The sequence below is a fragment of the Cydia fagiglandana genome, chromosome 26 (genome assembly GCF_963556715.1).
Source record: "Cydia fagiglandana chromosome 26, ilCydFagi1.1, whole genome shotgun sequence".
NCBI lineage: Eukaryota > Metazoa > Arthropoda > Insecta > Lepidoptera > Tortricidae > Cydia > Cydia fagiglandana.
In genome coordinates, this window is record NC_085957.1 from 3,918,306 (window position 1) to 3,932,554 (window position 14,249).

The following is a 14,249-nucleotide window of genomic DNA, read 5'->3' on the forward strand; positions in this document are numbered from 1 at the left end:
TACAATTGTATGTATTACAATTATGTTGTGAAACAAGAATATTTTTTTCTAGTCGACATATTTGTAGAATTGTCGGTGAATCTTGACAGGAAATGAGTTATATGTCGGAATTTCGTGACAATTGTCGTGTTCCTTGTGACAATTGTCATAAACTTAGCAAGAGAAATATCTGTTTTTTTCCGATATAATAAAGTTTTTTTTTAATAATACAGTGATGGTGGCAAACAGGTATACGGCCCGCCCGATGGTAAGCGGTAACCGTAGCCCGTGGATGCCTGTGACGTCAGCAACAGTGATGTTTTACAACTGTCGCACTTGTCACCGTGGTGAAATTGGGGCCTGGAGTTACCATGGTTACCAGTACAATATGACACTGGATTACCGATTTAACCCGTTAACCCCGGGTTAGTGGGATGGTGCAAGTGGCGCTTAGTCATTCGGTTTAAATAGATTTACTATGCTGGTGAAATTAGAATGAGAATTTTATTCGAATTTTTCTATTTTTTCCATTTGACCATTATTACCATTTATAAACTGAGCCAAAACTGGGTCAATCAAGAAAAAACTTATCGAGAATAGTCAACAGCAGAAGTAATTAAGCGGGCAAGGTGTTCAAAATAATCTGGACATGGCCATGCTAAGAACATTTTAGCACCTCGCCAGCGCACACATAATACATGTAGGTATGAATAATAAAAAGAGTTTAAGTGACGAATTGAATTAACTTCACGTTATAAGCATGCCAATTTCGATAGTACATTTTACGACAATTCGCAACATTTTTTACCGATAACCGACAAATTTACGTACTTACCGTAAATAAAAAAGAATAAGTACATAGTACATAATTCCAAGTTTAAATGTTCTTATTTTGTATGTTTTTCTTACATTTATAGAACTAAGTATTTTGCCCTAGAAGTGTGACATTCAATAAGTTTTTGGCAAAAATTTCATTTTTGGTAGGTACAAGCTTTTATAGCTGACTGTACTTTTCTTACTAATACTCTAATACTCATCGAGACAATTCTAAAAACCCCTAACACAATTACGTTGCGTTGTTTCATCACAGAGTTCCTATGGCCACCTCCTGTCTCCATCATCAGATCAGCTCGGTACCATAATATTGCATTGTCATCTTATTTATACATGCATGCAAAATTTCAGCTCAATCGGAAATCGGGAAGTGGATCAAATTTAATTTGCAAGATTTGATTACAGACCGACAGACAGACAGACAAACGGTCAGGTGAAACTAAATAAAAGCTTGTAATTATACCTAATAGCCGCTGGTGGTCGGGTTTTCAGCTCATCCCGTCTGATATAGTAGAAACTACATCAGATATAGTTGGAACTAGGAGAACCTAGTTCCAAAGTGGACGGGATTCAAAGTCACCAGTTTCTTTAATGACAAAAGATGCTAGTCCGTATAAAAAAAAAAGAATACTCACTCTTCAACTTCTTATACCTAGGCTTCTTTGTGTTCATATTGATAACTTTTAACACTTAACACTATAATGAATTAAACAAATCGGTGAAACATGCTTGACTTTTTCGGGATGACTAATTGACTATTCGATCTGTCATTTGGAAATTGAGGACTACCCTACGTTACTTATAAAGAAAAATGAGGGTAGAAGTTGTAAAAATAGTAATTATTGACGTAAGAGAAGTGTGTTTTCTAGTGTTTATAATTTCCGAATTCTATAGTTCGTTTTTTTAACATTAGAAAGAACTTGAAAGAAGGTAAACGATCTTGACATGTCTTTTAATTGAAAAACGCTTTTTAAAAATCAGTAACTATTACTTATGAAAGCAGAAGAATATAAATGATAGTATTAGATTCATAAATTGTTACATATTTGATGTAACTTATTTTTAAAATGTGTTTTTCAATTAAAAGAAACATCAAGATTGTTTACCTTATTTCTAATGCTAAAAAAAACGAGCTATAAAGATTGTAATTTTATTATGCAGTAATCTAACAATAGTTAATTATAACAAAGATGTGATAGCTATAACATAACATCTAATTTCATATTATTACGGTCACGTATACAGAGTGGAAAGATAAGTCAGGCCCTGGAGGGAAACTAACTTAAATCCTTAAACACATGGAGACATTCCTTTATTTTTAGAAAGAAACAAAACTGCATTCAATGATTTTCTACAACTCGCTTGCCTCGCCCGGGGACTCGAACCGACTAAAAATTCCAAAAAATAAAAACTCGCAATTTTATTCTACTAGTCGATACAGTTAATGATAACATTTTTCCAAGAAACATTAGGTCTTACACTCGTCTGTCGTACAAAATATCCATAAAATCTAATATTTAGTACTCAAGATTTTTTTAGACAAGCCAAATTTTAAAAAAAAGAAAAATACTTCGAATGCAGTTTTGTTTCATTTAAACACATTTAAAGTAGTAGTTTCCCTCCAGGGCCCGACTTATCTTTCCACACTGTATATCTTGTTACAAATTACCTACATCTGTAAGGGCCAGTTGCACCATTCACTAACCCGGGGTTAACCAGTTAAATCATGAAGTTACCATGGTTACCAGTACAATTTGACATTAGGTTAACGGTTTAACTGATTAATCCCGGGTTAGCGGAATGGTGCAAGTGGGCCTTAGAAGTTTAACCGTTCAAGTAGCATACTTCCTTTTTGAGTTGTTGAAATGATAACTTTTGATCAATTAATGAAAATTCAAATTTGAGATAATCGACCGCTTTCCGTCATCCTTGCTGTACTTTCTTATCTACTTATATATTTTTTACCGATTTCAAAAGTCCGAAAGGGGTGTTTGTAGACCATTCCCCCCCCCTTTATCTTCGAAACTACTAGGCCTAAAATTTGAAAAAAAAAACACTAAATAGTTAAATATATACCTATAGAATAGATAGATGAGAGGAAAAACTATTAGAAATGTGCAGTCAAGCGTGAGTCGGACTTAATTACTTAGTTTTTGATCCGAATTCCGACCCCTAACGGGATTTTATTCACGTTCCACACAAACATTGTTAAAAATTGAGACGGAACCCATTGGAACGCGAGTCCGACTCGCACTTGGCCGGTTTTTTGTTATTATGTTTAATGGCTCCTCTACACGCCAACGCCGGCCACTCCAAGGGACGCAGCCATAAGGTAGAATGATAGCAATATCACTTGCTCGCTCTAACGCATAAATGCGTCCCTTGGATTGGCCGGCGTTGGCCCAGAGTGTAGAGGAGCCATAATGTTCTGCTGATGAAGACCAGAATGGAATATCTTCCACGACAAATAGTGTCTATCTCAGTACTCTCATACTCTCATGCCGCGTTGTCAATTGTTTCTACGAGTTCACAAAATGGCCGCCGCTCATGCCGTGTTGTAATGGAATGTTATTGTATAATTCCACTCACCTTTCTTAGAGCTCTTCACCGACACCAAACCATCCTCCTGCGGCACTACAGTCACCCTGTTCTTCTCCAGAAGCTTCTCGGCCTCGTCGGCCTCCATCACCGTCTTCACTGCCGTCGCCATCTTGTTTCTACGAGTTCACAAAATGGCCGCCGCTCATGCCGCGTTGTATTAGAATGTTACTGTATAATTCCACTCACCTTTCTTCGAGCTCTTCACTGACACCAAACCATCCTCCTGCGGCACTACAGTCACCCTGTTCTTCTCCAGAAGCTTCTCGGCCTCGTCGGCCTCCACCACCGTCTTCACTGCCGTCGCCATCTTGTTTCTACGAGTTCACAAAATGGCCGCCGCTCATGCCGCGTTGTATTGGAATGTTATTGTATAATTCTACATAGCATGTAGTGTATATTGTATATCAGTCTTCTGTTTGGTTGGCGTTGGTAATTCTGGAACAATAGAAAGATGTGTTATGGATTTAGTTATTATGACAGGCTTGTTACAATATTATGGGAAACTATACATAAAACTGTAATGAAATTTAGGCAAAAGTAATGTAGCTAAAAGGGACGGATGTTGGGATAATCCAGACGAATGCCGACCATCTTAAGAGACCGATACGTGATAATGGAGCATTCCACGGGCTATCCCGTACAAACGCATTGTATTTCCTGTGTTGCGACTTTTTTCTAGACGTTTAAAGCAGGAGATTATTTTTCTGTGCATATTTTTGACCATTTGTCATAGAAAAGGAAACTCTTATACCTTTAAATCTTCAGAAACTTCGCGTTTGTACGGGACAACGGTAGACAATTTCATGGAATGCTCCTAATATAAGTTTTCCATGGTCTAACATTTATTGACATAGCCATATATCGACATGTTTGACACAACAGTGTCGCGTTAAATTGGCAACCCTAAAGACGCAAAAGAGAAGCTAATGGTTAGGGAAGGACAGCATCATTATCTAAGATCGGTTTTGTTAGACAGTGAGACTTCTGTATGAGTTACCGTTATATATTCTGTAAAGCTCTTTTGATTAAGTCAAAATATTGTCACTAATTCACAACGCGATTACTTTAACTTCGTCAGGTGGCAAGCACAAGTCACTAATTACTAAAAAAAATCAAACAAAAATCGACCTTCTTCTAGTACTAATTTGGTTCACTATGGCTATGAACTTGTGGTGGTACTTAGTGACTTTTGCTTGTCACCCGACGATTTAATTGATTACACGAAATTCGTGATACACATTCTCTTCTCACAACATAACTGGCATGTTTTGGTTGTTACACAGTCAATTAAACGATCACGTTACAAATACAAACAGTTTATATCAGCAGTTCTTCGCTAGAGCCATAAAAGTGTAACCACATGTAAACTGTAGTGACATACGGCCTTTTGGAGTTGGCCTGCAGGATTGAAGCCGGCCTAATCGTTTCAGGGTATGGGCGGGTAACCGCTGTGTTTACTATATGTATTACTATCCGTTTAATGGTTTTCGACAACACTCGATTATACCGGGTGTGGTCTGTAACACGAGCAAATAATTAAAACGTAGATTGTACTCCTCAAACGGTGACGTTTGTTCAACAACTTTGAAAAATTATAATGTACTAAAACTCCCTATTTTTCATACAAAATAAATATTATTACCAATGGCTCCATATCATTGTGATTGACATTGCTTGTCACGCCTTAAACATAACAAAATTCGCAATACATTGCGTCTTAGAATAAACTTTAAAGTGTATTAAAAATCAAACCACAAGTTATTTTTAAGTCGCTGAACAAATGTTGGTCAGTATGAGGAGTACAGGGCTATAACCGCGAAAATCGAAGTTCGCAAATTGCGGGGATTTTTCTGTCACTCTAATTACACCTTCATTGGAGTAAAAGAGAAAGATCCCCGCAATTTGAGAATTTCGGTTTTCGCGGTAGCCGCTCAGCCTACAGTTAAATTTTTTGCTCATATTACAGGCCACACCCGGTGTATATGTCGTAGTCAGATCGTATAATCCGCCGTATTACATTAAGGCTAGCCGTTTTCAAAAACAGGGGCGTTTTGAAATGCAGCGGTTCGACGATTAGCCGGATTGTCACTGCGATACGTTCTTCAATAAGGCGGCCCACGTTTAGCATCGTACATTGTAGAGTGACCAGTTCTTTCGGTCGCCTACGTAACCGGAGTTTGACAATGTTTGCAATTTAATTTATTTCTACCATGGTCCCACCGCACTACATGTGTTTCTTTTCCAAAACATTTCCTTCACAACTTAAATAGACGGAGCCCCGCAAGCGGGGCTCCTATTTCTGAGCGGTTTGCCCTTCGGGCATCTGAAGTTACTTAACGAACCTAACCTAATTACCTACCTACGCTTTTTTCCCCAAAGTGTAATGTTTTCACGGGCGACTCACTTAATCAATAGGTAGGTAGGTTAGGTCCGTCTAGTTAAGTTGCGAAGGAAATTTTTTTTTGAAAAGAAACAGTCCGACAAACTCCAGATTTGATGGACACCCCAGCGTTTGTCAGGCAGCGCCACGAGTGTTAAAAATGGGAACTAAAAACTGTCAAAGCGGCGGCTAATGACTCGCTGTATTACATTACGGCTAGCCGTGTTGAAGAACGTATGGCGCCGAATACATTCCGGCGGGTTCTCATTCAGCCGCATTCAATACGGCTAATCGTTAAACCGCCGCATTTCAAAACGCCCCTGTTTTTGAAAACGGCTAGCCGTAATGTAATACGGCGGATTATACGATCCGACTGCGACATATATAATAGGTAATAGGTAGTTCTTTGTTTGTAGCCCGGTGGTCACAAAGCGCAAACCAAAGTTTTTTAAGGAACAATTACGGATCTACCTGTTAGAAAAACACATTTACAAGTAGTTAAGTATAGCTAAGTAACCTACAGACTTTTTGGCTTGAGGGCAGGACTTATACTAAATTCCTAACCAGGAGCCGGATTGGCCGTAGTTTAATGACTTTTGAATTGAGTGTTGAGACTCAGACCAAGCAAAACAAGAATTTGCTATTTTTTAAACTTTTGGGACGAATGGTTGGTTTTGTCGGAGTTTGGAATCTTTTATCTACTAGGTACCTAGCAAAAATACTCCACAACTTCTTTTTAGGTTTAGCTTACTTTACTAAGCCGTTATCAAGGTAAGTAAGTGTTGGCACGTGAGTAGGTTTCTATTTTTCTGCGACTTTAGTTAAACCGCTAAAAGCCGTTCTAAAGCCTGAGGTAACAGGATAAGATTAAACCGAAAGAAAATCCTCGTACTTTTACTAAAGTTTCTCCCTAGGGTAGTATGCAATACAGATATAATAGCACCAGCTAAAATGTATGTTCAAGTACTTTTTAGTTAAAAAAAATATAATTAAAAATTAAATCTGTTTATTTCACAAAAAATAATAACATTACCTACACGTTCTTAACCTAGTTATAATCTTTAATATTTAAGATTTTAGAATTAATATTTAAGATTATAGAAGTTAATTTTAGTAATATAACACTTTAAACTCTCGCGTTTTGTACACATATTCACCCGTTTGTGTAATTTAATTTTAGTAATGTCAAGAAAAAACAACCTGTGTCAAATATAACTTGACTACTTAAGCATACAATCATGAGCACTCTTGGCGTCATGGGCACAACACAACACGTGATAATCACGACGCCTTTAAGTATTCTTAGCGTTAAAATCGTTAAGAACTTGAAAGTACGAACAAACCATATGAGGCCTAGATTTAACCTTAAGTGTAATAACGTTGGGAGGAAAATGTGTTTAAATGGCTAACAAATATTGATTACTATACAAAGATGACACTAGTTCGTCTATAAATAATATTGAAAACTAAGCCAATCTATGAATAAACTAAATAAAACTAAAAATAGCCTCTGGCAGCATTTCACTTGAATTGTTAATCGAGAAGACACGAATGGAATTCGTTCCCGTCGTCTGTATCCCAAAAATACGATTTAGATTTCGTCGATTCAACATTCTTATATCTATCTATCTATCTAAATATATTAATAGGTACCTTTAAACGAGCAACTCTTGTTTATTTATATATTTATTATATTTCAGGGATGTCGCGGGAGTCCGCTGGATGCGGGTGGCGCAAGACCGGTCATTGTGGCACTCTTTGGGGGAGGCCTATGTCCAGCAGACATTTCGGGGATCTCGGAAACGGCTCTTGATGATTTCGATGAAATTTTCTATATTTTGTATATCTTTGGCTTTAAAGGGGCCCACTGATTAACAGTCCGTCGGAAGGTCTCGGCCTGTCAGTTGTTCGGAACTGTCAAAATTTTGTTCTAACTGACAGGCCGATACCGTCCGGCGGACTTTTAATCAGTCGGCCCCTTAATGCTACTTCCCATCAGGCAAGACTAGGGTTAATAGCCGGTCGGTATGTATTTTTTTAAGTTTCCGTAGCCAAAATGACTATTACAGTGGCAAAGCATTGGCAGACAAAAATTTAGTTTTAAGAAGTTTGATCGCTTTACACGAAAAGAAGAAGAAGAATGACTATTACACCTATTACGTATATCTTAATTGTTTTTGAAGACAACCTCCGATACTTAGCCGAATGTTTTAGTCTAGTCAGTAAGAGAGGGATATACAGTCACACTCCGTGATTGTTGAGCCATTTAGGATTCTAAATTGGACATTCCATTGCGAACGTCCACAACGAATTTGGGGAGATGAGATGAGCGTTGAGACAGATATACGGCAAATTTCACCTCTGGAAAACCTTTTGGTGTCCTCGAGTCTGGTTTTCGAGCTACTCCCGATTTCTCCCACCATCTTGAGGTATCTTAATCGCCTCGCGATCTCTAGCTTAAACCTTTTCCAGGCATAGTACGATTTATTGACCACATAACCGCCAATAGAATTTCAACTTTAGCATTCCGGTATCTAATTAGATTGCACTTTCTGGAAATGGGACTTGTCTTCAAATTATCAAAGCTGGATTAATTTGAATATATTTGATTTTTTTGTGAGAACCTTGTAGATTAGTCCAGGTACGTTTGATTTTTTTTTTTGGAAAACCTAGTAGATTGGTCCGGCCTAGAAAAGGGTTAAAAAATAACGGAGATCGTAAACGGATAGTTGGAACGGCAAATCGATTCGCGACCGTGTGCCGTGAAATCAATTGACAACATTTCAAAAATTTCAATATCCCTAAATCGAAAACCATTTCGAGAGGGGCTCCTGTAGATTACAAAAAAATATATTTTATATATTTTTTACGATTTTTTGTATTCAAAATCTCTAAAAATAGTTAAAACGGAAATTGACGTCACCCAGCTGCTTCAGTTCTGCCACTACAAGCAAAGAAATGACTTCCGATTGGGTTGACATTGTCATTGTCATTGTCACTTCACTACCAGTGACACTTGACAATGGTTTACTAACAGTTCACATTGTTCGGATATTTTTCTTGTGTGATTTTATTATTTACGACACTGAATTATCACGACTTTCCAAACGACCCTGCATTTTAATGGACTCTACGGTACTTTCTTTAACCATGACCTATTTATACTCCCACAATAGGTAACCTAGCTACCTTTAAGAACGTCCCGGCATTTCAATCACATATAAGAGTTAACTTGGCAATAATACTAATAATAAAGCGACTGGTAATGAACGGTATTTCGTACGTTAGTAAGTTCCGAAAAACCCAGTGGTACGGCCGGGGTTTGAACCCGCAACCTCCGGTTTGAAAGTCACGCGTCTTATCACCGAGCTATACCGGCACTTCATAGTACATAGTTACATACATTCTGATATTAGGTACATACATTCAGATGATCTTCGCAAATAAATAATGCCCTTGTAGGTACATGATCCCAGCCGGCTGCTGCACACCACTGAGCTTTATTGTCCGTCGGAACAGTAAAAAACTTCTTTTTCGCCGACAAACCAGTGTTGTTTTGGCATGTTTTGAAAAAACAATGTTTAATACGAGGCATTTCTAGAAACAAATATTATTGAAAACGGGATGAAAACCAATCGTTTGACTTGAGTTTTGAAGTTTGTGACACTTGTTAATTTGTGATTTTATTTTTAACGTTTGAAGTTATGTGACTCGCACTGTTGTCTATGCTCAAACGTAAATTAATTCAACGTTTTTTCCAGTGTATGAAACAGATCCGTGACGTCACGATTCTCACAAATGACGTTTGTTACATACGCCCTTTTGTTTCAAGTAACAATATAAATAGATTTTATGACCAAAATATAGGACTTACGCAAAATAAAAAAAATACGGGTACCTTAAATTAGTGCGTTTTTTCGATGTAGACAATAAAAAGTAGCACTTAAAAATATGAAATGTTGTACGCCTCTGATTGGCTCTCAGCCTTGCACACTTCCTATTGTTTGTTACCATCCATGCTACTGAATTACTGATGGTATGGCATTTATACTATACTTACTTACTGCCGTGGAGCAGCGACCCGAAGTGGATCTTGGCCTCTGACACTAAAGACCGCCATCATGCTTCTCTGTCTAGTGCCGTTTCTGTCCAATCGACGGCACCGGGCTCGGTCAGATCTTTCATGACCTCATCGCTCCAACGATACCTAGGACGCCCAACCGGTCGTCGACCATCCGGACGGCCCGTGTACGCTCTCCAAACTCCAAAACTTGATCTTCACCCATTCGGACCACGTGCCCGAACCATCGGAGTCTTGAGGCTTTCGTTTCTCCCATTTATACTATACTGCCCTCTATTTATTTTGGCTCTTTTGTGGTGCGCGACCGCTGCGCAGGGGACCATCGAGTGCGCCGACTTCTGGCCGAAAGGTGTCGTGTTTCGGAGGTTCCGGGGCAAACTGCCGAATCCGGCACAAGATCAGACGATGCAACGGAGCCACGCCGTTTTGTCGCCTAAATAGTGTTTAGTTTTAAGTTTATAAAATACATATTTACGTCTGTTAGTCTGTAAGGTATTTGTGATATGGGCCTTGTTGCCTGATTTAAATCTCTAAATTCAAAACCCACAAACCCACCTTATCAGTAAAAAAAGGAACGTAATTCAATTTTTCTATGGGAGGAAAACCAATCACGCCTACTTTTTTCAGGATTCCGTACCCAAAGGGTAAAATCGGGACCCTTACTAAGACTCCGCTGTCCGTCTGTCTGTCACCAGGTTGTATCTCATGAACTGTGATAACTATTACAACAAATACTAAAAACAAAATAAAATAAATATTTAAGTGGAGCTCCCATACAACAAACGTGATTTATTGCCGTTTTTTGCGTAATGATACGGAACCCTTAGTGCACGAGTCGGACTCGCTCATGACCGGTTTTTTTTACTGACCTAAATTCGCAATATTTCTTATTAAACACTAATATTTCTAATAGCCTCCTAAGGTCCAGCCATACAAATAAAAAATCCAGAATTTGCCACCAAAATTTGAATCTTTAGCGCAGGGAATAGAGTTGATTTTGGTTTTGTTTGAAAATTGAACGAATCAAAACAAATGCGACTCTGTTCCAATTTAATATGACTTAATTTTCATCGAAATGAATAAGTACTGTAGATAGGACCTTGGGCCTTGAGAGGATAGGAATATTTCATGACAACAGCAGATGACGTAGGCTTAATAAAGGCATTGTGCGCGTTGTCACGCAGTAATTACAGTCGGTGGAATTTAATGACATGTTATATGACATGTCATGTCAAGGGCGTTCGTAAAGATATAGGTATTGCACGAGAGTTGAGGCAGGCGTGGCTCACTCCTAGATTTCGTCGCTTTGCTACAGGTAGCTAAAAGTAAATCCGTTCGACCTCAATTTTGGGGTTTGCCATAAGCCGCGCGTGGCGCTGTCGCCACCTAGCGGCCATATCTGTGCTGATCGTGACAGACGCGTTTTGTTAGAGAGTGAGTCTACTGTACCTAGTAATATTATTTTTCTTGAAATACGTGTTTTTTGAAAAAAATATGTTTATGTTTATTCTGTGGTTGAGGTCACGAGGCGAAACAGTGAGGATTCGAAATTAGAGTGGGGCTCTAGCAGCGAAACTCCTCCCTTCGGGCAAACTCGGCTCCGTTCGGCTCAGCATTGCTCCGAGTAATTATTAGGGTTGACACAACTTGACGTCCCTTTGCGTGCACGCCGACCACAGATAAGACAATGACTTGAATTTTGACAATCCTAAATAGCCGAAGGAATAGTTCCACTCTGTCTGTACGGTAGTACTATTATTTATTCTGTGATTATAGTATAGTATAATTAGTAGTAGGTGGAGGTAGGTAGGAGGTAGGATTATATTATTACTGTACAGTCGCCATCAGATATATCGGAGCGGCCAAGGTGCTCACAAATATCTGAACACGCCTCTATTGTCAGGGCGTTAGAGGGCGTGTTCAGATATTTGTGAGCACCTTGGCCGCTCCGATATATCTGATGGCGACTGTACATAAAACACCGGTAAGCTCAGTAAGCAAAAAATCTCGCATCTTATTACTATACAAATCACATACCTTACGGTTGGTTGGCAACCGGATTGCAAAAAAATAATCACTCAGAGGCATACTGTTAAAAAAAATAATAAGCATACGAGGGTCGCACTGAAATATTCGGGAATGGGACACTTAGAAATAACATAATAGAATGAGGCATATAATTTATAAAAATGTAACTCTTTATAAAACTTTTAAGGTATATTCCATTTGGTTGTCATTTATATTTAAAAATTACTGACAATTTGAAAATTGTATGTCGAACATTATTTGAATTTTTGGCCAAGTGATTTTTCGGATCACATTTTTAAACGGTTTTCAATATGCCCTCAGCGAACAAATAAAAGTTACAATGGGCTTCTGTTATTTTTTTATGAACTAGAGTTCATCGTACGCTCGTTTGCAGTTAAAATTATGTATGAAAGTCGCTTTCATTTTATCCCATGGGTGATCTTAAAGAAGCATGTCATTCCAAAGCGACGTCAAAATTTAAAATCGCATTTGTGTTGTTAATTAAAAAGACTGCCAAAAAAGTTGCATATCGGCAGATTTCGACATTCCTAAATATTCATATGACAACAGTAAAAAAATCTTTTATATATAGATATATGTAAAAAAAACTTCAATTCCGTTGGCTACTTTACGAATTTCATACAAAACCACTAAGGCCCCAAAATCGCCATACAAAAAGGACTTTGGGATTATGAGCCGTGTGCATTACAGAATGATTACTTTCAAAAGAAAATTTATATGCGTGGTCAGTTTGAGTTTAAGTATGCATTAAAATAAAGATTGACTGTCTAGATGCGACAGTTTTCTCTATTCCCGACATTTTCAGTGCAACCCTCGTAACGTAATGTATGTGATACGCATAACAAGCTAACGGTGAGCTAAAATTACAGCATTCAATTACCTCCAGGAGGTCAATTCGTATTTTAAAAATCTTATCACTTGTGTGGTGGTCAATCAACGGTCAAAAATCCTTCTCTAAAAAAAGTTGTATAAAAATTCGGTCATGATCGCGTTTACCAAAAGCCACGAGCAAGAAACTGCGAATGTAAAAATATCAAAATAAGTTGGATTATAAAAGTTTTAATATGCGCCGAAGGTGGTTACCTGGTTACTGAGGCACACACAAATCTGACCTCAGAATAGTTTGAATCACGGACCTTTATTGATTTCGGACTGAGTACTTTGACAAAGAAGTGTAAGGGAAAGAGCAGTCAAGGGTCAGGCAGTAAAGGGTCAAATTAGTACTCAAAAGTAAAAAAACAACCTGGGACTTGGGGATCCGATTTTTCCCCTCCCTTTTTGGGGGGTAGGCACGGTACGATCTCGTAGCTACTGAGCCAAATCAGCTTTGTTTGACCTTAGGAACAATCGTGCCAAGCAGCATCCCCTGAGTCAAAAGTGCATACTCACTGCACTCACTTAGCTTACGAGCTCAATTTCAAAAAAATCAAAATTTTGAAAGCCTTTATCTCGGAAACTATTCAATCTACAGAGACAGTTCTAATCTCGTATTGTAGCAAATTTAGTCTTCTTTAAAAACGTCTAAGGAAGGTACTATCAAAAACTAGTCCTTTAGGGTTATAATCGCCCAAATCTAAAAGAAAACCGAAATTTTCGCGGATTTTTCGATATTTGACAAAGTTGCGTTCAGCGCTCGAAGTAACTTGCTTAACTTGTATTATTCATTGGGCCAACATCATAAACACGTCTGCAAAAAATCAGAACTACCGGATTTAACGCAAACGCAAAATGTATAAAATTAGTGTAAGGGCATACTGAGAATTCCTGGAAAAAATAAGTCGCCATTTAGTGAATCAAAAGGGTCGTTCACCTTTAGGACCCACCACATCGGTAATATGACCAATCATCAGTGATTCACCCCCCCCCGCGCCCCGCGCCGGAACGGACGCGTGAGAGATTACTCCGCTGTGTTTATTCGTAAATAATAGAAAATGTCTTTAAATAGCATTGAAAGTAATGTGCAAAAAGTGCTTCAAACTGTGTCGCAACTAGTGGATAAAGTAAATCGTTTGGAAAATGTAATAAGTGAGCAAAATTCGCAATTATCAAATCAGGCTCAACTAATACGTGAGCTAACGAGCAAGATGGACGAAAAACAATCTACAACGCAGTTACAGCTAAAAAAACCAACGGTTACACCAACACAAGCACAGCCGCGTCCGCCGCGCCAAGCAAGACTCGTCGCATCTGCGGCTATTAGCCGTGTGACACAAAGGCGAAAATCGAACGCTCCCGCGGCGTCCCCGACACAGGTTGCAGATGCAACCGACGCAAACACAACCGCAAATAAGAAACACGAGTCACCGACAGTTTCTAAAGAACATG

General features: G+C 38.5%; 1 protein-coding gene and 1 long non-coding RNA gene across 3 annotated transcripts in view; both read right to left on the minus strand.

The window, feature by feature from the left end:
- The window catches only part of LOC134677536 (monocarboxylate transporter 13-like), an 87,634-nt gene that overhangs the window by 36,662 nt on the left and 36,723 nt on the right, over nucleotides 1-14,249 (minus strand). Inside the window, exon 2 of one of the 2 annotated variants that reach the window (XM_063536002.1) lies at nucleotides 3,601-3,849. In XM_063536002.1, the coding sequence (XP_063392072.1) occupies nucleotides 3,601-3,721 (121 nt within the window). In that variant the 5' untranslated portion in view covers nucleotides 3,722-3,849. The other variant, XM_063536003.1, reaches the window with a different exon arrangement.
- On the minus strand, nucleotides 8,648-9,750 carry LOC134677722 (uncharacterized). The gene is made up of 2 exons (XR_010100081.1): nucleotides 9,148-9,750; nucleotides 8,648-8,975 (listed from the first exon to the last, which is right to left on the minus strand). It is a non-coding gene; the product is annotated as an uncharacterized LOC134677722 (long non-coding RNA).